We start from the raw sequence: 27,010 nt of genomic DNA, 5'->3' as shown, positions 1-27,010 counted from the left end.
TCTGAATACACACCTGCTAATTCAACATCACATGGATGTCTCAGAGGAGCCTAAATTTCACTCATCGTGACTAAAAACTCAACTTACCATCATTGCCATCCAACATAAATGTTGCCTATATCAGTAAGTGGTTCAACAACCACCCAATTATGCAACCTGAAATCCAGAGAGACATTTTCCTGAAACGTTCTCCTCCTAAATTTCCAGTGGGTAACCCACTTCCTACTACTGTCATTTCACCTCTAATATAGCTTTCTTACATCTCCTTGTCCCCACAGTTACTTTCACCCTCCTTATCTAAAGCCACTAACTGCCAGCCCCAAAACTGGTTTGCCCAGGTAGTCTGTCCTACTCCTATCCATGCATGATATGCAGCTAGAATGACATTTAAAATACAAATATGATATCACTCTCCCGCTAACATTTCTATTGTTTATCACTGCCCTTAGGCTAGGGAGTAAAATACTGTGAGTCATTTACAAAGCTGCACACATGGCCTCTGCCTCCAGGGTCCACTGTGCTCCAAACACACTGGACTTTCTTCTACTAAAATGCGAAGCTCTTCCCTCCTCCACCAAGAAAACCTTTATTCATTCCCATATTCCATTCCCTTTTTTGGAATATTTTTAAGTTTTTTTCTCTCCCCACCATTGTGTCCCCTTTTTCTTCCTCATGACTTAGGTCTCTACCTAATACTTCTTGCAGAAGACATTTCTTGATTTCCTGGACAAGTTCAGATCCATTAATTATGCCCTTGTAAAGCACTCTGTACTTTTGCATCACAATCTCCAATACATTTGTAATTACTTCTATGTCTGTCTTTCATGAAAGATAATAGGGACATATGTGCAGGAATCATCTCTGACTTGTTTACAGCTACATCCGTTCATCTTATCAAACACCATGCATGCCACGTGTGAGCCAACCATGAGACTGATAAATATTTGCTGAATTAATTAACATAAAAATGGTTCTGATTTTAGTCCTTCACTTGAAAATTGCTCACAATTGGTGGAGAAATGCACATAAAATTCTTATCAAGGCAAACTGTGTTAACTTCTTAAGAGAAATATGTGTAAAGGCTATTCAATCCTACGAAAAGGAAACCAAATAGGTTCTAGAAGGGAACATCTGCATGAGAAAGGCCTATATAAGAAAGGCTTGTTTCTGGTGCTGGGATATGAAACCTGGCGAGACTTCAAAAAGTGAAGTGTAAGAAGTATTCCAGAGAGAGGGAAAAGTTTGGGCAAAGACATGATTAGTGTCAGGTATATACAGAGACCGGTGAACAGAAAATTATGCCTGCTGGTGGGGTATACTGAAAGGTAGCAAAGTTCAAAATTCCAAGTTGTGCAAAGCTTTCATAATCAAAATTAAAACTGTCAAGCAGAACCACAGAAGGTTTCATCATTGGAAGAATGACATAATTGAAGATGGTGAAAATTTGTTAATATATTAGAAGGAGGGTGTGGAGATCAATTAGTAGGCTATTTCAAATATTTCAGACAGAGGTAAGGAGGAAAGGAGTAGAAATAATTCTGCATTAGAATGGACAGCACTGCCTGAATGGGGAAGGGATATGACATTGACTAAAAGGAAAACTCAAACAGGGTAAGAATGAGGGAAGGATGGGAGAGGAGATGATTAGTTCTATTTTAGAAACCTTAAGTTTTATATGCTCCCATGATGTTGCACAAGTGGTTAAAATATGGCTCTAAGAATAAGGATGCAGGCAAATTTCAGATTATTAGAATCAGAAAAAATTTAATTGGTCCATAGTCAATTAAACATTAACAAAAAGGCTTTGTGACAAACATTTCTAAATTTTTCACAAACACATATTTTTATTAATAAGAAATACAAAGAATATTAAAAGCTCTCATATAATCATTGCTTGAATTGTCAATGTGCCCAGTCCCTAATTTTTAATTTATTTAGGAAGAGAGTTCCTCATAATTTCACCCTGTCTTCAAAATAGTTAATTCCTACAATTGTTGGGATAGGAAGAACTCATTTATAACATGCTTTTCATCTACTCAGTAGAATAATATATTTTATGTCTAAAAGAAGTCCAGTCTTTTGTAATAGGCTCTATGCAAAAAGTTTAAAATGATGTGCAAAATTTTTTAAAAGGTCATTCTAATTTCAAAAATGTTAACATCTGAAATTATGTCATCTTTAATTATCAGGAGAATATCTAAAGAATAATAAAATGTAACACTTACTTTTGCTGCACCTATCTGTTCTTTTCGAAATTTCTCAAGTGGTGCAATTAATACATCATTAGCATTTTGGATCTGAAATAAAAAATGCACATATATTAAATCTTGCAGAATTTCATGCCAACAACATTGAAAAAATGGCTGCTTTATCCAACGTATCAAATAGACTGTTTTTGTTTTTGTTTGCATCTATAAAAACAACTTACATGTTATATACAGTTTTTCTACTTTATAATTAAGCTGTTTTCACATATTATTTCCCTTGATCCTAATAACAATGTGAAAAATATGAAAATAAGTACTTGTTGTGGTGAAATCTTGGTTTGAATACTTAAATTTCTTCTTCTAAAACTTAACTAAGAAACAGCACATTGGGTATTAAATTTACAAATACCTATAATTACACTGGTTTAATGTAGCCAGTTCAAGCATCATTTTAAAATTAAACCATATAAAAGCTCTTCCATTTTGCCATTAGAATGGTAGAATTCTACAGCTGCAAAATAAGGCTTATTTTTTCCCCTATTTAATTAGATTCCTCATAATGAGGAATTGAGGTTTGCCTGAACATTCTCATAATATTTCCAACTTGACTAAAATAGTATTTGATTTCATTTCAATGAAAACATATTTTAGCCCCAATTCCACATTGAAATTTACTTAAACTTTAAAACAAATAAATCTTTTCATATTGATCTGTAAGACTACTGCAATGGGAGTGCAAGATATGAAGACCAGCAACTGAATGCAAGCAGACAGAAATTCCTAAGGATACCATTATTCTGGAAGGGGATGTTCTTTTAAAAAACAGCCTTAGAAAGCATTAAAATAAAGAGGAGGCCCAGTTACAAAATTTATAATTTGTTCTACGATTATGACAACTGAACAAAATCTATTACATAATTAGCAAATACCAGGATAAAGAGAGAAAAACTCTTATTTTTAAAATATATTATTCTACTTTAAAATAGGTTAAAAGGTATACAGGTGCTCCATGTACTATTTTTCTAACTGTTTTGTAAGTTTAAGATTGTATCAAAATATATGCATTTCAATGAAAGTGTCACTTTCCTTATTTTCATTAAACTGGTTTATCTCTAGTCAAGTTTTAATTTCTTTTTTTTCTTTCTTTCTTTCTTTTTTTTTTTTTGAGAGGGAGTCTCGCTCTGTCGCCCAGGTTGGAGTGCAGTGGCCGGATCTCAGCTCACTGCAAGCTCCGCCTCCCGGGTTCACGCCATTCTCCTGCCTCAGCCTCCTGTGTAGCTGGGACTACAGGCGCCCGCCACCTCTCCCGGCTAGTTTTTTTGTATTTTTTAGTAGAGACGGGGTTTCACCGTGTTAGCCAGGATGGTCTCGATCTCCTGACCTCGTGATCCGCCCGTCTCGGCCTCCCAAAGTGCTGGGATTACAGGCTTGAGCCACCGCGCCCGGCCAAGTTTAATTTCTTAAAGTCCATCATCTAAAAATGCACACAGATAATATACAAAAATAAAAAATAAAAACTAGCGTGTTGACACCACTATCCATGATCCTGTTAATCTTTGATTTGCAGAAAAATGAGAATGACAGATCTTGAAAAGAAGACCAAAATCTTATGCTGTGAAAGCGTACAAATTAGATTAATAGACAAAAAATCTTGTCCCAGACAATGAGGGCCAACTGGAGATACCACTGACATCCATCACCTAATCCCCATTTGTGAGCTCAGACAGACATACCTCCAGATAGACTGTGCAGGCATCCTACTGGGAAGAGATTATTAGAAATAGCAGTAAAATAGCTCACTTTTAATTATCTCTCTAAAACCTCTTTGCCCTCATTAAAACCCCCAATTACATACATACAAACACACACAGACACGCGCGCATGCGCACACGTATCCAGATTGTACAGATGCAATACAAAGCTGACTCCACCTTTAAAGTTAAGTTTGCATAAGGGGAAAGACAGTATCATCAGTACTTTTGTGTAATTTGGAATAATAGCAATAATAAAGGCTACTATTCATTGAATGTTTACTTTATGCTGGAAATTGCAATAAGTCCTTCACAAGCATGAGCTAATGTATTTAAAGCCAGCTAAATGGCTGGGAGAGAAATTCAAATCTGGAAGTGATAAGGAACGAGGCTGGGTTCCTGTAGTACTGACAGATGCATAGCAGGAATTCCAGAGACAGTTCTGTAGAAGACACAAAAGGACTCAATGACAAATTGCATAGAGGGAGAAAGAGAGAGGAATCAATGGAGAAACTAAGGTTTTGGCCTCAGCCACTGGAACTTTGGTAACACATCAAAATTGGGGCAAATGAGGTAGGGAGTATGCTTGGTAGAGAAAGAATAAAGACAACGATTAATTTCACCTTGTTCCAATTACATCTGATGTCATGGAAAAACTCAAAGAAATATTATGTCAGAAAATCCCATCTCACATTGGCAGAACTAATAAATATGAATGGATGTTTTTTATTGGGAAGGAAAGGATTGTGAAAGGCAGTAGATGGGCTGATGTCATATACTAAGACCTTGGCACTCACATTCACATCCAATGGTTTACATCTCTGCTAAACCCCCTCTCTTGTTGTTACATACATAGGACCTCAAAATAAAGCAAAAGCCAGATGATATAACAAAACAGAATAATTAACACCACCCTGTGGGCTAAGTATAATTTCCTATCTCTATTTCTTTCACATTTCTTGGGTTATTTGGATTTGCTTTTTTTTTCCTTCTTTTCCCATTTTCTTACCGTGAAACTAAAGGAAGAAATAAATAAGTGGCAAAGGTATTAAACAGAAAAAAAAAAAAAAAAAAAAATGAAGGGGGTGAAAACATCCAACAGGGTGATAAAGAACAACAGAAATGATTTCTTGAGTGTTTCTAACGTGTCAAATACTACACTAAGGTCTTCACAATATAGAGATTAAAGTCAATATTTTATGGGTAATGAAATCAAACATCTAAAAAATGATCTGGAATGTATTAAAAACATGAATGTTAAAGTTCGACTCAGCTTCATTTGAATCTCAGTGCCAAAACTGATAACACACAGTGTTTCATCCCTGTACTTCTTAAAGTTTTTATAAAAATTAAAAGCAAAATAAATTATTTTGAAAAAAATCACTAGCATAGATTTGCACATGGAAGGCTCTCAATAAATGTTAACTTCTTCAAAGAATTGAATGTCTACTCTGTATTCATAACTGTCCTAAGCAGTCTTTACAGTTTCCCCTAAATGATTTAAAATGTAGTTATTCAAAGCTAGAAATTGAAATCCAGATTAATAACAGAACTTATCCAGAGGCCTAGCAGTAGTAGATAACCCCACGTTTTTCCATAAACCATTATAACAAATGCCTGGCTCTACCTCTGAAATATGATGCCACTTTTGTATGCAGTCAGTGGCTGCTGTTCACAATATGTAAATTTAAATTCAAGAGATCAAAATGGAAAATGCCAACACTCAAAGGGCACTAAGTGGATTTACAAACCAATTTGGCTGCTTGTGAGCCTCATCTTTATAGATTCCCCCTGGGAATACATGACTTTTATCCCTACACAGTGGTCACTCATATAGATTAAACCCTTCAAGTCTGAAGAAATCCTGAAGTCAAGAAGGTGTTAAAATTTTGGTAGGATTAAAAGAGTTACTGTTGCTACTGTATAAGAAAGGAAAATGTCATATAGAGGGTAGAAAACCCTTATTTAAAATGTGAATTAGAGTACAACTATGGTGACAAACCTTGAAAAGTTAAAAAATAAATCTAGAGAAATGCAATTTTCGCTCACACGGAACTCTTTCATCCGGATTCACAAAACAAGCTTGATGAAATTCCTTCCAGAAGGGTAATACTTGGGGGAAAAATCAAGTCAAAGTTCAGGAGATTCAGGATCCCATAATATCTGTGGAATGTGCAACTTTGCATGACCTTACTAAGATGCTTTAGAAAAAATACAAAATAAATTTTAATACTCTCCCTAGATATTGATAAGATAAATTATTGAAGATGCCTTATTATGGTAATTAAGTAACAATTAACTTATAATTACTAGCCATTACCTAAACCTTGGCTTTAAGCAACTTATTTTTATAGATATTGGTTCACATTTAAAGTAAAAAACAATTACTGGTAATTTCACTTATTTTCAGTAGAAGAAAAGCAAATCTGATACTGGGTAATACTTCGCCATATAGCATTTACCATGCATTTTAACTGTGGGTAGGTTATTTAAGCCAGGCAATTAAGTTTCCTGTTACTTTCTTTTGCTATTTCAAGTGGTTCTAATAAACAGCCACAAGGGGGTGCACATAAATCATTCAAAAGTAATGGCTAGAAACGTTTTCATGTGGTTTGAAGAATGATTCTCCAAATATGTTTGGATTTCCTTTTTTACCCCCCACATAATCACAAATTATAATTTTCTAGGGATCATGCATTTTCAAATGCTATCTTTTAGGAATTTCCAGGGCTTGCTTTTCATTGCTGATAATCTTGTCACACTTATTCACTAAAAAAGAGGTAGCAATGGAATAAAATAAATCTGAAAGGTACATCTCTTAACAATTTTATTCTTACACTTCTTCCCTTTCCAGGTTTTGATTAAAATCCAGTGATATTGGTGCCAGTCACAGCTCATCACTAATTAATGACTATATGTCCCATTATCTTGCAACTCATTAGCTAACATCAGAATGTCCGAAAAATTACAGTTCCTTACCTCTCATTTTCAAAGCAATAAAACACTCAGTTTTGATGCAAAGATTTAATGATATTTTCAAGTACTATTTAAAGCAATACTTCTGATATTCTAAAGTACTATTTAGAGCAATTGCTTAAGGCTATAATAGGCTACACTATTTACGACAAAAAACATAAATGGTAGAGTTCATTGCAAAAATAATTTCCTGTTGAGATGGCAATATAAAAAATCAATACAAAGTGGAAAGACCATAAAGGTATGTAATAATAAGTGAAATGATCATAATCAATGCAGAAGATATCTACACAGTCTTCGATGTAAAAGAATGGATTATTTTCCCATTCATATTTACAACTGAATCACATCACAGCTGAAAATCACATCACAGTTCTAATTTCTGACTGATTACAAGCAAGCATCTCTTCTCTGCCTTATCCCAAACTGTATCTAGTTCCTCCTTCCTCAACAGCTTCTTAGGAAGAAGCTCTGGCAAGGAGTGGGGAACTGGGGTGCTAGCCTGGCATTCACTCCCAGGTACTGGCCAATTTAACTCTCCACAGCTACATAATATAGACATTCTTCTCTAGGTCAGTAAATCCACAGCACTACTAAACTAGATCTCAATGGCCAAAACTCACATGAGGTATAGAGGATGGACACATGAGTACATCTTGCATTAATAAATAATCAGAAGTCAAAGATTAAATACATATTACTTCATACCCTTTAATGTGAGCAAATGACTGAAAAAAAACATACTGCCATCTAAAAACAAGTGCTATTTAAGGCTATCTGGATACTTGTCATTCATTTAATTCTGACTTCAATGTCACTTGCTACTTCAGCATTTGAATGTTTTGGATCTACTTAGTGACAGAGTTCCACTATGGATCCCACCCCATTGGACCTCATCAGTTAGATATAACTCTTACTTGAATTTAATATAACTTTCATCTTTCTCAATTTTTATCAGCAATAATACTTTTCTTATGGAAATATATTGGGAAAATTAACTTAAGTTTCTGGAGAATTGTTTCTGGAGAATGCCCTCTTCTTTTTCAGAAGATAAGTAGAAGCAATACACTCTCAGGAGAATACTCCCAGTTATTTTTAATTAATTGGCCTAACCATGACAACTATGCAATCTTGATCAAGTTACTCAAACTAAGTTTCCTTTTCTATATAATAAAGATGATAATATGTCCTTATCTCATGGCCTGCTTACAAAGGTGAAATTTTTTACTTTATGTCTAATGATCATAAGAATTTATTAATAAAGCATTAATTGCCTATTAAATTCTTTCTTTTGAGTAGGCCAACTGCAGTGCTCTAGATTTTTTTTTCAACGAATTAGGAAGCTGCTATTGGAGTTTTAGTATAAAAGTGATATCTCACTAGCACATACTTGATGTCAAAGCTTATTAACTGCAGAAGAGTAGTTAATAGGGGTAAAATGGCAAACAATCTCTCTACTTCTAGAGTTTATAACTAGTGACGAATATATAAATCAAATTAAAGTTTGCTATTTTTTAATAAAACCATCTATACTCATAAGGTGGACGAATGGAAAACCATGCAACCAAGAAGGAATTGACCATTTTCACAGAATCTAGCAGAGAAAGTGGGAGAGGAGAGTAGATTGTAAAATTTCATATAATCCACTGTGATGCAATTAACATCATAACTCTAGGTGGTAACAAATTAAACTATTTGTGTACTAGTTATTTGAACCACAAAAGTAGGTTATTTATTGTATCTTTCTTGTTCTTAAACTACTTTTGCTTTATTCCTTTCTACTCAGCAATCTCTAATGGGGGATTAAAATAAGAATACTTTTTAAACATTTAAGTATTGTAGAAACATTTTCAAATACCAGACATAACCATAACATATTGCCTCCCCACTTATCTATTTATTACCAGCCTAATTACTGCTTTTTCATTTATAACCCTTTAATACTGGAGGCTAAAAACAGAAAACAAAGTCAAACTTCTTTTCAACTATAAATATCAAGATATGTGAAAGGTCAAATTAGAATTGGCATCTTAAAAGCTGCTTAAAATAATACTCCAAATGACCTGCATATACATTCACTTTTAAAAACATACTTTTTTTTTTTAAATTTTGACCAAAAGGTATGCATTTAAGAAAGCAATTTTATAGAATTTTTTAAAAGACCATATTAACTCAAAGGTCACACAAGGAAGATATTTAAGTTATGTCATTCAGAACCTGTATTCTCAAAGGGAGATTTAAGAAACGTAGTACCCTGAAGTTGTTTCATTCCAACAGGTTAAATACTCACTCCTGCATCTGACTAGGTAAAAATGTTCTTCAGGGATACTGGTGAGGTTACTTCAGCCGGTTCTCTACCTTTGCACATTCTAAGGAAACATCAGGGTCTGCTGAACTTTGTACCTCTGGTGGCGCAACTAGACCACTCCAGTGATGTTCCTATGTTTGTTAATATGGCCAAAAATATTCCTATAACACAGTTGCCTTATTTATGTCAATATCCTCATGTTCATGAAAATATACCTCCTCCCATTCTCCCACCTCAAATATCAGAGACATCGTACATCCCAAGCCGAGCTAGTTAGGGCCTCAAGAGTATTTCTATTTATATGTTCTAACCCCTAACTTAGAGTGGGGGAAAGTGGCTTTGTGTATGGGAGCAAGGGGAGGGAGCTTCAGCAAAGTGATAATTTATATCACTCCCTCCCTCCCACTTAATGCTATTTCTTCTTGCTAATTGTGCTCTATCCTTCTTGGTATTCCCTACTAAGAGTATCTTTGGATTGAAAAAAATAAAATCATTCATCTTTTATAAATTCTTCATTTGTGAATTTAAGCAAATTTCTGATAGCCTTTGCCAGTTTAAAAGCAAATAAAATTCATTAAATTCCCAGTCATATTTTATAGCAATTGCATTTTAGTAGCTGAATGTTAATATAATCATAATTGTCCAGTATTTCAATAATAGCAGATTGCCAAATGTTTAAGAAAAATGGAAGATACCCAGTGTATATGCAATTTCTTAAATTTCTTATAGTAGTTGTACATTAGTGGGGGAGAATGGGAATAAAGAGGAGGACAGGAGAGAAGAGGGAAAGAAGGAAGGAATTATGCAGGATACAGATGTACATAAACAAAGGAGAGAATGATCTAACTAATACAGGGAGAAATTAGGAAAAATTAGGTCTGGGGCCAGTGGTGTGTTAAAGCAGGCTCATAGTGGCCTTTGTGCTCATCTCTTCCCAACCCACACTGGGTAAGTGACCTTTGTTGAAATCAGCCAAGGTGGGAGGATTTACTCCGTGAAAATCAGCAAGCTCTACAAATCAGATTTCTCACACATACATAGCCACATGTATGCATGCACCTGAGTGCCAGTTTTTCCCAATCTACCACTGCCTGGAGCCAAATATGTAACTACGCATTGCTTAACAATGGGCATGTGTTCTGAGAAATGGATCTTTAGGCGATTTTGTCATCGTGCAAACATTGTAGAATGCATTGCACAAAGCTAGATGGTACAGCCTACTATACACCTAGGCTATATGGTACAGCCTATTGCTCCTAGGCTTCAAACCTGGACAGCACCTTACTGTACTGAATACTGTAGGCAACTTTAACAGTGGTAAGGTAAGTATTTGTGTATCTAAATATATCTAAACCTAGAAAAATACAGTAAAAATATGTTGTAAAACATTTTTTTGTAACGGAACACTGTACAGGGCACTTACCATGAATGGAGCTTGCATGCCTGGAAATTGCTCTAGGTGAGTCAGTGACTGGGTGGTGAGTGAACGTGAAAACCTAGGACATTACTGCACACGATTATAGAATTTACAAACACTGTATGCTTTGACTACATTAAATTTATAAAAAATACTTTTCTTCAATAATAAATTAACCTCAGCTTATGGCAAATTTTTTACTTTTAAACTTTTTAATTTTTTAACTTTTTGACTCTCTTGTCAAAGCTTAAAACACATTATACAGCTATAAGAATATTTTATTTCTTTATATCCTTATTCTATACACTTTCTTCTATTTAAAATTTATGTTTTACTTGATGATACAAAGACACACATTAGCTTAGGCCTGCACAAGGTTAAATCATCAATATCACCATCTTCTACTTCCACATCTTGCCCTAATAGAATGTTTTCGGGGCAGTAACACACATGGAGCTGTCATCTCTTACAATGACAATGCCCTCTTCTGGAATACCTTCTGAAGAACGTGCCTGAGACTGTTTTATGGTTAACTTCATTATAAGTAGAAGTATACACTCTAAAATAATGATCAAAAGTATAGTAATACATAAACCAATAACAAAGGTATTCATTATCATGATCAAGTGCTATGTGTTATACACAATTCTATGTGCCATACTTCTGCAGACAGGCAGCACAGATTTGTCTGCACTGACATCACCAGAAATACACAATGTATTGCACTATGATGTTAAGACACCTATGATGTCATTAGGCGATAGGAATTGTTCAGCTCCATTATAATCTTATGGGATCAAGATAATGTATGTGATTCATTGCTGACTGAAATGTTATGAACACATAACTAAATATAAATGGCATGTACCATGAATGCTGTTGCTCTTGTTAGCAAATAATGTTTATAGTTAACGTTTTGTGATCATTCATTCGGTGTTCAGGTTCATCCTTAGAATCTTTCACAGCCTAGCACCACAGAAAGCTACTATCCCCTGGCCGAGTGCAGTGGCTCACCCTCTAATCCCAGCACTTTTGGAGACCGAGGTGGGAGGATCACCTGAGGTCAGGAGTTCGAGACCAGCCTGGCCAACATGGTAAAATCCTGTCTCTACTAACAATACAAAAATCAGCCAGGCATGGTGGCACACATCTGTGATCTAAGCTACTTGGGAGACTGAGGCACAAGAATCATTTGAACCTGGGTGGCGGAGGTTGCAGTGAGCTGAGATCCTGCCACTGTACTCAAGCCTGGGTGACAGAGCAAGACACCATCTAAAAAAAAAAAAAAAAAAAAGAAAGAAAGAAAGAAAGAAAGCTACTATCTACCAGATAGACTTGTGAAGCTAAAACCGTCACCAGTGCTAGAGTAGAAGTTTGCGCCAGCATTGCTAGGGAAGCTCAGAAACCAGAAAGTCTTACATGTATAAAATTAAGTTTAAGTGTAAAGAAGCACAAACGAATTTAATCTTTTCAATATTGGAAAAGACATATTTAATTGGAAATGTTATAGGTTAATAGGTACATGTTTAAAAGAGATGCTTTAATAACTAGATAAAAGAGATCTTGTGTAGTTAGCACTCTTTACCACTATTTGTTGTTTAATATAGGTGTTTTTTGAATAAATACATAAAACATAACAGCCACATTATGACCACAACACAACATATGTCAAGAAGACTGCATATACTAGAGGACCCATAAGATTATAATGGAGCTGAAGAATTCCTATCACCTAGTGATGTCACAGCTGTTGTGACATTGTAGTACAACACATTACCTTTTCTGTGTTTAGTATGTTTAGATACACAAATGCTTATCATTGTGTTACAATTGCCTGCAGTATTCAGTATAGTAATATCCTGTATAGATCTGTAGCCTAGGAGCCTTAAGTGACAGTGGAACCATGTAGCTTACGTATTATTTTCGTATTTTCTAATTTCTAAACCTTCAAAAGTGTATATCTTCCCTATTAAAATCTTTTTTGAACAGTGATACACACTCTATTGCATCCCCAAACACAGTTTCAGAATTGTGCTGATGCCATGTTTACACGTGTGATAAAAAGTCAACTTGAGTAGAATAATGATGATTGTTCTTGGCTTACGAAATGCTTACTTGAAATAATATAATGGTGAGGTAAGGATCAGCACGGCTACAGGAAGGTTAAGAAGAGATTATTAAAGGAGGAGCATTTCTCACACATAATTCTACCCAATTAAAGTTTGAGAAATGAGAAAAAAGGGATATTCCTTCAGAAACGTAAGCATCATAACATTACCTTTTCCTGGTTCACTTTCCCTGGAACAACACTTACTTGGGATGTTTATGTCACATGCTATCTCGATATAAATAAACACAGGAAACATTGTAATTGGAACTTGTACAGCTAAGAAAAAACAGCACCAGAAGCTAATAAACACACATAGTATATCTTTACTATAAACTACCCCCTTAGTGTCTGTTTGGATGTGAACATTTTAAGGACCTCTGAGAGTTAGGGGGAAGAAAAAATAATCTTTTTAAATAAATAATTCCTTGATTGAAAAAGCCAGCAAATTTAATCACAGTGTTGTTAAAAATAAAACCAAAAAAATTTAATTAAAAGAGAAAACTTTAGAGCTTTAACACGGAATACAAAGTCCATGAATACCCAAAAGTTATCTACGTCCTACAATTTAGCAAACAAGAGATATGATTTATTTTGCAAAGATTTTCTTTTAAACTTTCCCAGGCATTTGAGCACAGGCTCTTAGTCATAGCTAAGAATTACTTCCCAAATAAGTTCCATATGTTTTAACTCTCGGCCCTGGTCTTTTCCAAATCCAGATCTGGTCATAAACTATGGGCCAGTTTTCCACACTGTACAGCTGTCAAAAGCCTTTCTTACCCAAGGAAGTAAAGAGCCTCTTTCAGCCCTTAATGTGAGGTCTTACATCATGTGAAGAATGAGTGATATGTCAATACTAGAGAAATTCTCTTTAAAACATATGACAAACAACATTAAAAAAATTACACTTTTCCTTATCTGTGAAAAGTATGTTCCAACAGAAAATACAATCATTTAATAAATCATTAACATCTGACCTCTTTTGGTCTTACCCTGAGGCCATGGCTTGAATTACTTTCAGTTCATAGAACTGCCTATGAGGTTAAGATTCTTCTCCAGAAAATGAAGCTTGAAAACTACTTTTCTTCCAGACAGCTTGAGACATTTGAGACATTCAGACTCTCCTGCACTTATCATGATGCGTACAATCAGATAATAAGGCAAAGCAGCAACGCTATGCCACGTGCCACCTGAATCATCCTATATAATCATGAAAAACTGCTTGCTTCTCTTTCTTTTTCCTCCTAAAAAATTAAGAGATATCTACTATATCTAGTGGGAAAGAAAAGTTACATTTTGAGGCCACGAGTTCAAGATCAACCTGGCCATCATGGTAAAACCCTGTCTCTACTAAAAATAAAAATAAAATAGCCAGGTGTGGTGGTGCACACTGTAATCCCAGCTACTCAGGAGCCTGAAGCAGGAGGATTGCTTGAACCTGGGAGATGGAGGTTGCAGTGAGCCGAGATTGTGCCACTGTACTCCAGCCTGGGTGACAGAACAAGACTCCACCTCAGGAAAAAAAAAAAAAAAAAAAAAAGAGAAAGAAAGAAAGAAAAAGAAAAGTTAGCTCCTTAGATGCCCAGTTTACATGAGCAGGACGACGGTTGCTGGTTGTAAAACTCTCCTTCTTATCTCCATGTTAACCAGATCCCCAAACACAGAATCCTAACAACAAAACATATTGTCAATAATCACATCCTGTTTGTAACTTTCTGCTTTTACTAGTGTCCTAACACATTCCAGTATATTACTAGTTAAGGAATATTTTAATTAATCTAAATTACTAACCTGAAACTGCTGGAGGGAAAAATGCATGTTCTCAGATAATTCAGGAATACAGTAAAATTGAAACGTATGTTACCACCATCAAAATGAAAATAGCTTTGCATAGTAACAAAGATACAAAGCTAATGATATTAGTGTACCTTACCCCAAAGCTTCCCAATCCCTGCTTCATATGTCATCATGAGAGCACCTAGGTGTATCTTAACAGCCTTTTGACTCAGGTGACCTTTCAAGAATTCTTTTGCAGAGTAAAAGGAGCAAAGACAGACTCAACCAACTTAATCTTACACTTCAAGATAAGAAAACACTCTACACTCCATCCATGGATCGACTAATGCATTTTCATGCTTCAGATATCAGGTGAAGTGAAAGCTTAATAATGCTTTCTCCAACCCAGATATTTCTGCCAAGCTCCTTATCTGTAAACGGTTTGTCCCACTCCCACGGACACCTCAAAAACATACCCTCAAAGCTGGTCCCAGCCTTCTCCACTCCACTGATTTATCTCCTCTCGGTGAATGGCACTATATTCAGCCAACTCTCCAGTCATCCTAGACCAAGGCCTCTCCTTCATTTTCTGCACCCAATCCAGGATCTCCCCACCACCTTAGCTTGCCTCCAATCACATCTCTTCAGGTTAAATTAGCAATTACACAACTCTCAGCACTCCGTTTCACGACCCACCTATATTTAACTTTCCACACAGATGCCAGAATGTTCTCTTTAAATGGACAGTATTTCACTCCCCAGCGTTTATCGTCTCTCCACAACTTTCAACAGAAAAGGACTTCCTTTAGCCCAGTATCCAAGGGCCCTGAAAGAAAAGCCATCTCCTTACCTCCTAAAAACCTTTTTTGCTGCCATTCCCACGTGAGAAAGCCTTGATTTCTACCATGCGCATGGCAGAAGCACTTGACAGCCCTAACTTAAGCATACCTTGAGAATGAGACTGTATGGCAGATGCCCTGAATGTGTGTTCAGAGTTCCAAACTAAGGAATTGAGAGTGGACAACTGGAGATTCATTACTTATCTGTGTGGAATATCTGAACCCTCAGCCTGTCCAGTGGAACATGAGCCATTCAGGGGATCGAGGCCTTTGCCTTGGGTTAAATAAAAATTGTCAGGTGGAGGTTGTTAGTGGGAGGGTGTTAACTGAAAATGCTATGTAACCTGCATGCTTTTTACAAGTGGGTTGGTGGTTCTTCTGGTCCATCCCACTGTCATTGGACCACTCTCTATGTAAGTTTCCCAGTAATAAAGCCCTATGTTTTGTGTGCTGGCTCTGGGTCTCTTCTTTAGCTGCTTGAACCTGATGTCATCCTATTGAAGTTAACAGGGGTCTGGCATGCCACCATGTAACATGACTTATAAATCCTAGCTCCCTCTGGACCTCTTCAATCCTTCTCTCTGTTCCACTTGTTCCCTATCTGAACGCTCTTACTCATTCTTTAAACCTCAGCTCAAGCTTTACCTCCTTGCTGAGCTTTCTCTAATATTCCTAGGTTAAGTCTCAAGGCCCTTCTTCAAACTCCCACAGGACACCGATCATATGACTATCACAGCAGATGCCAGTACTCTGCAGACCACAGTGTGCACAGTGTGTCTTCCCATCCAGATTATGAGTATTTTTGAGAAAATGTTTATGTCTCCAGCTTTTATTTTTGTATCCCCCAAAGATGAGAGCAGTATCTGAGGCATACAGTTATTAGCCAACAGTTATTTATTGATATAAGCTTATTGGTTGGAAGTGGGGGTAGGGTAGGAGGTGGAGAAAGAATTTGGAAGACAGGAAGTTAGAGAGTGGAAAATGCCAAAATCAAACTTAAATGATAAAGATGGACAACGTCAGACTTTACATTCCTACAAACCAAACATCATTTTCTTATTCATATATCAGTTTCAGTCTCAAACAATGCATACCCTAGTTGAGTGTGAGGTGTTCTGATGAACCATTGAGAAAGAAAAATCAGAAATGCATGGATTCAGTATGAAGATACCCTTTGTCTTTTTTTGGAGAAAGAGAAGATTTTAATAGATAACAAATGAAGACCACCTGCTACTTAAGCATGCCAGGTTACAGGTTTTTATTACATACAAAAACAAAAGGTTAATTACCTCATTAAATTTTTACTTCTACTTCTAAAAGGTGAATAGATGAGATTAACTTCTGGAACTTTGTTTCTTTGTAAATTCTAGTTCTAGTTACCATTTTGGAAATGAATCTTGAAGAAGCACTGGGGATAGAGTAGGGAGAATAGGCATGCTAAATGCTATTTGGCAAAATAACCTATCGTTAGCCATTTATTAGAAATAAATAAGCAATGGCCTGCTGTCTTATGAGGCCTTGCTAGGCTCTGCCAAAAATTCAATTAGGCTGATAAACAATCTCGGAAGAATGAAGGGTCAAAAACACAGCTTCTTGTCATTTTTGAGTTTACTAATCAGGGAACATATTATCTACATTACTAAGGTACAAAAGTACATTACTGAATTACAATTAGGACAACTGGGCAAAAAGGTGAAAACAAGGGCAAGCCTATGTAATGCTGTGAAGTGGATAAAATCTGTTTTCAAAAGCTTCTATCTCTTTAGCCACCCCTAGGTAGGTTTTGTTTAGCCTTTATTTGAGTGTGTTTATTTTATCTCTGAGTAGTCTTTGTCTGGCCTTTATTCTAGTGTGTTTACCATTACCACCTCCTCTCACTAAAAACTATGCAGCCAGGAAACCTAAGTTTTATTTTTTAATTTTTTTATTTTCACAGGTTTTTGGAAAACAGGTGGCATTTGGTTACATTAGTAAGTTCTTTAGTGGTGATTGGTGAGATTTTGGTGCATCCATCACCCAAGCAGTATACACTGTAGCCAATTTGTAGTCTTTTACCCCTCACTGCCTTCCCACCCTTTCCCTCCGAGTCCTCAAAGTCCACTGTGTCATTCTTATGGCTTTGGATTCACATAGCTTAGCTCCCAATTATAAGTGAGAATATACAATGCTTGATTTTCCATTCCTGAGTTACTTCACTTAGAATAATAGTCTTCAGTCTCATCCAGATTGCTGCCAATGCCATTCACTTCTTTTTACGGCTGACTAGTATTCCACTGTGTGTGTGTGTGTGTGTGTGTGTGTGTGTGTGTGTGTGTGTGTGTGTGTGTATACCACAGTTTATTCACTCGTTGATTGACGGGCATTTGGGTTGGATCCACGTTTTTGCAATTGCTAATTTTACTGCTATAAACATGCATGTGCACGTATCTTTTTCATATAATGACTTCATTTCCTCTGTGTAGATACCCAGTAGTGGGATTGCTGGATCAAATGGTAGTTCTACTTTAGTTCTTTAAGGAATCTCCACTCTGTTTTCCATAGTGGCTGTACTAGTTTACATCCCCACCAGCAGTGTAGAAGTGTTGCCTGTTCACTGCATCCACATCAACATCTACTATTTTCTGATTTTTTGATTATGGCCATTCTTGCAGAAGGTGGTATCATACTGTGGTTTTGATTTCCTTTTCCCTGATCATTAGTGATGTTCAGATTTTTTCATATGTTTCTTGGTCATTTGTATATCTCCTTTTAGAATTGTCTATTCATGTCCTTATTCCACTTTTTGATGGGATTTTTTTTTTCTTGTTGATTTGAGTTCATTGTACATTCTGTCCTTTGTCAGATGTATAGATTGTAAAGATTTTCTTCCATCCTGTGGGTTGTCTATTCACTCTGTTGACTGTTCCTTTCGCCATGCAAAAGCTCTTTAGTTTAATTAAGTCCCAGCTATTTATCTTTGTTTCTATTGTATTTGCTTTTGGGTTCTTGGTCATGAAATCCTTGCCTACGCCAATCTCTAGAAGGGTTTTTACAATATTATCTTCTAGAATTTTTATTATAGATTCAGGTCTTAGATTTAAGTCCTAGATCCATCTTGAGTTGATTTTTGCATAAGATGAGAGATGAGGATCCATTTACATTCTCCTACATGTGGTTTGCCAATTATCCCAGCACCATTTGTTCAATGGGGTATCCTTTCCCCACTTTTTGTTTTTGTTTGCTTTGTCAAAGATCAGTTGGCTATAAGTATTTGGCTTTATTTCCAGGTTCTCTTTTCTGTTCCATTGGTCTATGTGCCAATTTGTATACCAGTACTATGCTATTTTGGTGAGTATGGTCTTATTGTATAGTTTGAAATCAGGCAATGAGATGCCTCCAGATTTGTTCTTTTTGCTTAGTCTTGCTTTGGCTATGCAGGCTATTTTTTTGGTTCCATATGAATTTTAGGTTTCTTTTCTTTTTTTTTTTTTTTTTTTTGTTTTTAGAGAATTTTTTTTTTTCCTTTCCTTTTTTTTTTTTTTTATATACTTTAAGTTCTAGAGTACGTGTGCACAATGTGTAGGTTTGTTACATATGTATACATGTGCCTTGTTGGTGTGCTGCACCCATTAACTCATCATTTACATTAGGTATATCTCCTAATGTTATCCCTTCCGCCTACCCTCTCCCCACAATAGGACCCGGTTTCCTGACTTTTTAATGATTGTCATTCTAACTGGTGTGAGATGGTATCTCATTGTGGTTTTGATTTGCATTTCTCTGATGGCCAGTGATGATGAGCATTTTTTCATGTGTCTGTTGGCTGTATGAATGTCTTCTTTTGAGAAATGTCTGTTCATATCCTTTGTCCACTTTTTGATGGAATTGTTTGTTTTTTTCTTGTAAATTTGATTGAGTTCTTTGTAAGTTCTGGATATTAGCCCCTTGTCAGATGAGTAGATTGCAAACATTTTCTCCCATTCTGTAGGTTGCCTGTTCACTCTGATGGTAGTTTCTTTTGCTGTGCAGAAGGTCTTTAGTTTAATTAGATCCCATTTGTCAATTTTGGCTTTTGTCGCCATTGCTTTTGGTGTTTTACACATGAAGTCCTAGACCGTGCCTATGTCCTGAATGGTATTACCTAGGTTTTCCTCTAGGGTTTTTATGGTTTTAGGTCTAACATTTAAGTCTCTAATCCATCTTGAATTAATTTTTGCAGAAGGAGTAAGGAAAGGATCCAGTTTCAGCTTTCTACTTATGGCTAGCCAATTTTCCCAGCACCATTTATTAAATAGGGAATCCTTTCCCCATTTCTTGTTTTTGTCAAAGATCAGGTGGCTGTAGATGTGTGGTATTATTTCTGAGGGCTCTATTCTGTTCCATTGGTCTATATCTCTGTTTGGTACCAGTACTGTGCTGTTTTGGTTACAGTAGCCCTGTAATATACTTTGAAGTCAGGTAGCATGATGCCTCCAGCTTTGTCCTTTTGGCTTAGGATTCTCTTGACAATGCGGGGTCTTTTTTGGTTCCATATGAACTTTAAAGTACTTTTTTCCAATTCTGTGAAGAAAGTCACTGGTAGCTTAAAGGGGATGGCATTGAATCTATAAATTACCTTGGGCAGTATGGCCATTTTCACAATATTGATTCTTCCTATCCATGAGCATGGTATGTTCTTCCATTTGCGTCCTCTTTTATTTCACTGAGCAGTGGTTTGTAGTTCTCCTTGAAGAGGTCCTTTACATCCCTTGTAAGTTGGATTCCCAGATATTTTATTCTCTTTGAAGCTATTGTGAATAGGAGTTCACTCATGATTTGGCTCTCTGTCTGTTACTGGTATATAAGAATGCTTGTGATTTTTGCACATTGATTTTGTATCCTGAGACTTTGCTGAAGTTGCTTATCAGCTTAAGGAGATTTTGGGCTGAGACAATGGGGTTTTCTAAATATATAATCATGTCCTCTGAGGATTTTTTTTATAGTTCTGTGAAGAATGATGGTGGTATTGTGATGGGAATTGTACTGAATTTGCAGATTGCTTTTGGCAGTATGGTTCTTTTCATAGCATTGATTCTATCCACCCATGATCGTGGGACGTGTTTCCATTTGTTTGTGCTGTCTATGACTTCTTTCAGCAGTTTTTGTAGTTTTCCTTGTAAAGGTATTTCACCTCCTTGGTTAAATACATTTCTAAGCATTTTCTTTTTCCACTATTGTAAAAGGGACTGAGTTCTTGATTTGATTCTCAGCTTGGTCACTGTTGGTATACAGGAGATTTATGTACATTAATCTTGTATCCGGAAACTTTGCTGAATTCTTTTATCAGTTCTAGGAGTTTTTTGGAGGAGTCTTTCGGTTTTCTAGGTACACAATTATATCATCAGCAAAGAGTGGCAGTTTGACTTCCTCTTTACCTATTTGGATGCCCTTCATTTCTTTCTCTTGAATGATGGCTCTGGCTAGGACTTCCAGTACCATACTGAAGAGAAGTGGTGACAGTGAGCATCCTTGTCTTGTTCCAGTTCTCGGAGGGAACGCTTTCAACTTCTCCCCATTCAGTATTATGGTGGCTGTGGGTTTGTCACAGATGGCTTTTATTACATTGAGGTGTGTCCCTTGTAAGCCAATTTTGCTGAGAGGGTTAATTATAAAGGGATGCTGGATTTTGTTGAATGCTTTTTCTGCATCTATTGAGATGATCATGTGATTTATTTTGTTTTTAATTCTGTTTATGTGGTGTATCACATTTATTGACTTGCATATTTTAAACTGTCCCTGATCCCAGGTATAAAACCCACTTGATCATGGTGGATTATCTTTTTGATATGTTGTTGGATTTGGTTCACTAGCATTTTGTTAAGGATTTTAGCATTTATGTTCATCAGGGATATTGGTCTGTAGTTTTCTTTTTTGGTTATGTCCTTTCCTGGTTTTGGTATAGGATGATACTGGCTTCATAGTATGATTTAGGGAGGATTCCCTATTTCTCTATCTGGTGAAATACAGTGTCAACAGGATTGGTACCAATTCTTCTTTGAATGACTGGTAGAAATAAGTAAGAATTCACCTGTTCCTGGACTTTTTTTTGTTGGTAACTTTTTTATTACCATTTCAACCTCACTGCTTGTTATTGGTCTGTTCAGGGTATCTAACTTTTCCTGATTTAAGCTAGGAGTTTTGTATCTTTCCAGGTATTTATCCATCTCCTCTAGGTTTTCTACTTTATGCATGTAAAGGTGTTCATAGTAGTCCTGAATGATCCTTTTGTATTTCTGTGGTGTCAGTTGTAATATCTCCCATTTCATTTCTAATTGAGCTTATTTGGATGTTCTCTCTCTTTTCTTGGTTAATCTTGCTAATGGTCTATCCATTTTATTTAACCTTTCAAAGAACCAGCTTTTTGTTTCATTTATCTTTTGTAATTTTTTTTTTGTTTCAATTTCATTTAGTGCTGCCCTGATCTTGGTTATTTTCTTCTGCTGAGTTTGGGTTTGGTTTGTTCTTGTTTCTCTAGTTCCTTGAGGTGTGACCTTAGATTGTCTGTTTATGCTCTTTCAGACATTTTGATGTAGGCATTTAGGGCTATAAACTTTCCTCTTAGCACCGCCTTTGCTATATCCAAGAGGTTTTAATAGGTTGTGTCACTATTGTTGTTCAGTTCAAAGAATTATTTAATTTCTATTTTGATTTCATTGTTGACCCAATGGTTATTCAGGAGCAGGTTATTTAATTTCCATTTATTTGCATGTTTTTAAAGAGCTCTCAAGGAACCTAAGTTTTAAATATTTCCAATCGTTACCGCACTCTTTGGCCTACCAATAAAACCTTATGATTTTCTATGGCTTCTTTCATGAAGACCTTGCTCCATGCTTCCTAACAACTAGTAATTCTGATAAATCACACTGATTTACTGACAGGTGCTAATATGCTTCTTGAGTCCTGGAAGCTAATTGTATGGGAAAATGTAAGACAGAATAATAATCCAATGTTGGGACTTTCAGTGTCATGGATGGTTTAATGAGAGAAGTAATTGGGCTGGTGAAAAAAATAGTTGCTGCTATATCTATCTGCATGACAAAACTTGAATAGGTACTCATTTGAACTAATGATGACTTTATGGTAGATCAAGTTCATATCTAGGTAACATGGTAATAATGCTTCCTTTCTCAGTTTATGCATTAGACGATGGTGAATGTAGGAGCTATATATAGGTGTATGCTCAATGAAGGTTGCTGTCCAATCAGAAGCAACACACACACTATTATTTGTCATAACCTTTCAGGTGAGAACTTAAAATTGTTCACAAATGAAGTTCTGGTAAACTGAAGCTAGATGTTTTTGGCTTAGTTTGCAATACTTCAATCTTAGCCACTAGGCCATAATTCATTAATTAATGCCTGCAACTCAGTCATTTTCAAGCAAATACTTACGGTGTAATACAAATCTCTCCTGGAGCTTGTTTACATAGTTCAGGAAGACAGACAAATAAGCCAAAAATAAACAAGATAATATCAGATAATGATAGGAGTCACAAAGAAAACAAAATAAGTTGATGTGGCAAAAAATGACGGCAGTAGTGGGCACTGAATTAAACTGGATATGCAAAGCCTCAGTGAGGAGATACCTTGGAACTCTGGCATGACTTACAAGAACTCCTTACCCCACTCGAACCTCTACTTATAGATCTGGGAGAAGACTTTCGGGCAGAGAGAAGAGCAAGTGCCAATGCCCTAAGACAAGCTGATGAAATGAAAAGAAGGCTAGCATGATGAAAGCCTAGTGAAGGCAATGGAAAATGGTCAGAGATAAAGACTGGGTACACAGCACCAAAGGTCTTGAGAACCATGGTATGAAATTTAGATTTAATTCTCTGTTGACTACCACAGAAATGCAGAATGTGATTATAATAATAAAGGATGAAAATTATATTCTATCTCAACTGGCTCCAGATTTTGTACTACATGCCATTGTTATTCATAAACGTGTTATACTTCCAAGGTTTTTAAAGCCACTGTCACTGCAAAGAACAGTGAAATCCACTGAGAGATGAGGGGAAGTTCTGCCCCTAAATTGAACTCAACTCCTGAACAAACCAAAAACTAACAGCAAAAAAAAAAAAAAAAAAATGGAAAAACTCTTTGGTATTAACTGTCAATAACTCACCAAGTAAATCCAAATATGTGCAGCTTTTATCTATGATTCTACACTGACCAGAGCTAACAAGGTTAAAGCAACTTCTTTCCAGGGTGAAAGAAAGGATTTTTGTACTTCAATTAACCTGAGTCGTGCCTCACATTTACCACAATTGATGTCATCTAATTATAAAGGAAATGCTTCATTACACAAAACTGTACATATCAAGAGACTGTATTTCATGGCATACCTATAAAGTGAATCTATTCTTCACATGTCAAAGTTATACTATATTGAAAATAATCTAGAACTAAGGAGGAGCATTGAGAATAATCATAGCTAATATTATCCTTTCTAGGAGTAAGGAGACTGAAGTCCAAAGAAGATAAAATTTACAATTGTTTAATAGCAGACCCAGCACTAACATAGTGCCTTTTACCTAGCTGAACTGAAGTGAAATGATGTTCTTCTTCACTCGGTGATAACTTATCAACAATGTAATACAAATTTGGGTATAACTTTAAACACTCCTGTATATTATTAAGAAACGATTAGGTGCGTCATCAGAAATGGATAGTATTACATGAATTATACTATAAAAATATTGGAATGCTAAAAGCAGAAGGCTTCAATTACCTTGCTTTAAAATAAATCCCTCTCCTTTTTCCTTTTAACCCTTCCAAGTGGCAGCATCTGTGATTTTGGGGTGGTGAGGGATCTTGGTCATACGTACCCTTTTTGATATGCTCCAAGATCAAATTACATGGTCAAAAAACTTAAAGGAAATTAACACTAAATACTAAGTGTTCATATTATTCACATTCTAAATTTAGATAATTCAGATTTATATATTTTACTCATTGAATATCAAGCCCCTTATATCCTTAATACTCAAAAGTGATAGGTCTTGAACAATCTCTTGAGTCACGTCTGGGAAGCAATGCTGAAGGGACAGAGGAACATTTTCAAACTTAATCCCCTCTTTGAAAATTCCAGTAATAGAAAATCACTGTTACTGACAAAAGTGTTGCAGGGACCTCGGGTGTCCCAAGGCAAAGAACTAAGGAAGAGCTGCTTTGTGACATTACTGTGTAGGGGACGCACCATTTGTAGGAAATGTAGAAACATTTAGCTGTTTTAAAAGAATATGGAGGACATGTTTGATACAGATATTCAATACATTCTTTCAAGAGTTCTTTCCTTTTCCAAGCATTACACTACTGTCTTTATAAGCCCTAGGTATCATTTAATTTGAAGACTAGTTCATATTTTTACTTTTGGTTCAAAGTCTAGTCTCACAAAATAAAAATTCAGGCCTCTTTCTGGGTCACACCACGCATCTAAAAGTTGACAGTATGGTCTGGAACTATAGTCTCCTTTTAGGAGAAGTTTGGGAAATCATTCTATCCCTAGTTAGCTCCTTGTATCTTAAGAATCACCAGTTATTTGAAAGCTTGGAGGTTCTAGGAGGGGAGTGCAGCTACTCATATACCCTTGACAGAAGACTGGTCCTCCTTTATTGGGGATGGTCATCCTCTTCGACTGAGAACGCAGCTTTGGAAGGGACGCGCATGGAGTGGTGAGAGTGGAAGGGGACACCAGCCTAGCCAGTCAGATCAGCCAAATCAACCCTGGCAATCAATGGGGTGACAGATGTCACAGCCAGATCATCCTCACATCTAACAACCACCAATTATTTGACATAAAACTGAATACACTGCCTAATCAGTCACTCTTTACTGTAGTGGTATCCAATTCTGCCCTTGGGCCAATGGTGGTTTTACTCTAATCCATCTCAGGACTTATTCCACATATCCTCATGTTACTCCTTTCCATTTTCTTCACAGCAGATCCTGTCAAGAGCATTTCCATTTAGCTGGTGTGTGGAAGTTATAGTGTGTTTTAACTAGAGAATGATAACTCCAACACTGCCATGGTGATAGTCATTCACACTCACCTTTATTGGCTACAGAAAAAGTTCAGGCCATTATTTTTTATTTAAAAAAAGGATACTGTCTTCCATTAATCACTGATCTAAAAGATCATAAAATCTTGATAAGACAGATTTAGGATTTGCAGATACTGCTATATCTTAGGAACACAAATATCACTAAGAATGGCTGGCCAAGAGTTGTCAAGTCACTCTCCATTTAATTCATAAGAACTGAATTAGCCTTCACTACCTTTCCAGATATTAAGGGATGTGAGGCTGCCATATTATAGCTGTGTTCTGTAGATGATATGCAGTATATATACTAGAGCATATAATACATAGAAGTAGTATATAATACATGGATGGCCCTTGTCCTATTAAAAAAAAAAAGTTATAATTTCATTGGGGCACTAAGAAAACTAAGAGAAATAATTTCAACAATGGAAGTTAGTGCAAGGCTAAATAACTGAAAAAGGTTGGGAATTGAAATGCCTTCCTAAGAATTAAGCTGGGCTGTCAACTACCACAACTATATTTTTTGCCCCTGTCAGTGACTGATGACTCAACAATTGATCCTCAATGAAGCATTATATGCCCTATAAACGGGTTAAATGTAGATTTTTTTTAACACTATCATGGTTCTTTTTGTTTGTTTTCCTTGGTGTTTTTGTTTTGTTTTGTTTTTGAGGCATGGTCTTAGCACAATCATGGCTCACTGTAGCCTTGACCTCCTGTGCTCAAGTGATCTTCCCATGTGGCTGGGACCACAGGCACACACCACCACGCCTGGCTAATTGTTTTGATTTTTTGTAGAGGCAAGGTCTCACCATTACCCAAGCTAGTTTTGAATTCCTGAGCTCCTCCAATTCTCCTGCCTCAGCCTCCCAAAGTGCTTGTATTACAAGCATGAGCCACCAAGCCCAGCCTACACTATCATGTTATAATTACGGTATCTTTAGCTTGATGAGCAGAAGTTTGAAAAAAATAATGTCTATACACATTGTCTTTCCTCACAAAGGACTTACTAATTTCAAAAACAGAAAAGGTAAAGCCACAGTGGAAAAATCTGGCAGATACCACTTTAATCAAGTGATCAAAGTTTACATCAACAGTAATGAGAAAGCAACGCCAGGTGCCTTAATTCCTGCCCAAAATGCAGGAATTTATTCAGAAGGAAGTATCATACAAACTCAAACTGAGGAAATTTCTACAAAATAACTAGCCCAAACTTTTCAAAGATGTCAATGCAATGGGAAACACACAAATAAACAAAGACAGACAGACCCAGGACTGAGACAGGCAGTTAGCAAGGGAATGGGACATAATTTTTTTTAGGCGGCTAAAAACAACACAAACAGAGCCAAACAGATTAGCACAGGACCCATCTACTAGTTTAAAAAACAAAAAACAAAAAAACCTGTTACAACAGACTGCACCAGTGAAAACAAATTGCAGACATCCTGCTAGGCGAAAATAAAAATATAACAACAACAACAAAAACAGCCACAACTAATTAAATCCAAGATGGCCAAAAACTTAACTGAGTGCTGACCCTTGGCTGCATTATGCCCCTATTATCATAAA

At 36.2% G+C, this 27,010-nt stretch overlaps 1 protein-coding gene across 1 annotated transcript in view; it reads right to left on the bottom strand.

Moving 5' to 3' along the window:
• ARHGAP42 (Rho GTPase activating protein 42) overlaps positions 1–27,010 on the bottom strand; it is a 309,795-nt gene that overhangs the window by 135,044 nt on the left and 147,741 nt on the right. The window contains exon 4 of the mRNA XM_025358156.1: positions 2,226–2,297. Coding sequence (XP_025213941.1) covers positions 2,226–2,297 — 72 coding nt within the window. The remainder of the gene's footprint in view (positions 1–2,225; positions 2,298–27,010) is intronic.

The sequence above is a fragment of the Theropithecus gelada genome, chromosome 14 (assembly GCF_003255815.1).
Source record: "Theropithecus gelada isolate Dixy chromosome 14, Tgel_1.0, whole genome shotgun sequence".
Lineage (NCBI taxonomy): Eukaryota > Metazoa > Chordata > Mammalia > Primates > Cercopithecidae > Theropithecus > Theropithecus gelada.
This window is presented reverse-complemented; position numbering and strand designations above follow the sequence as displayed.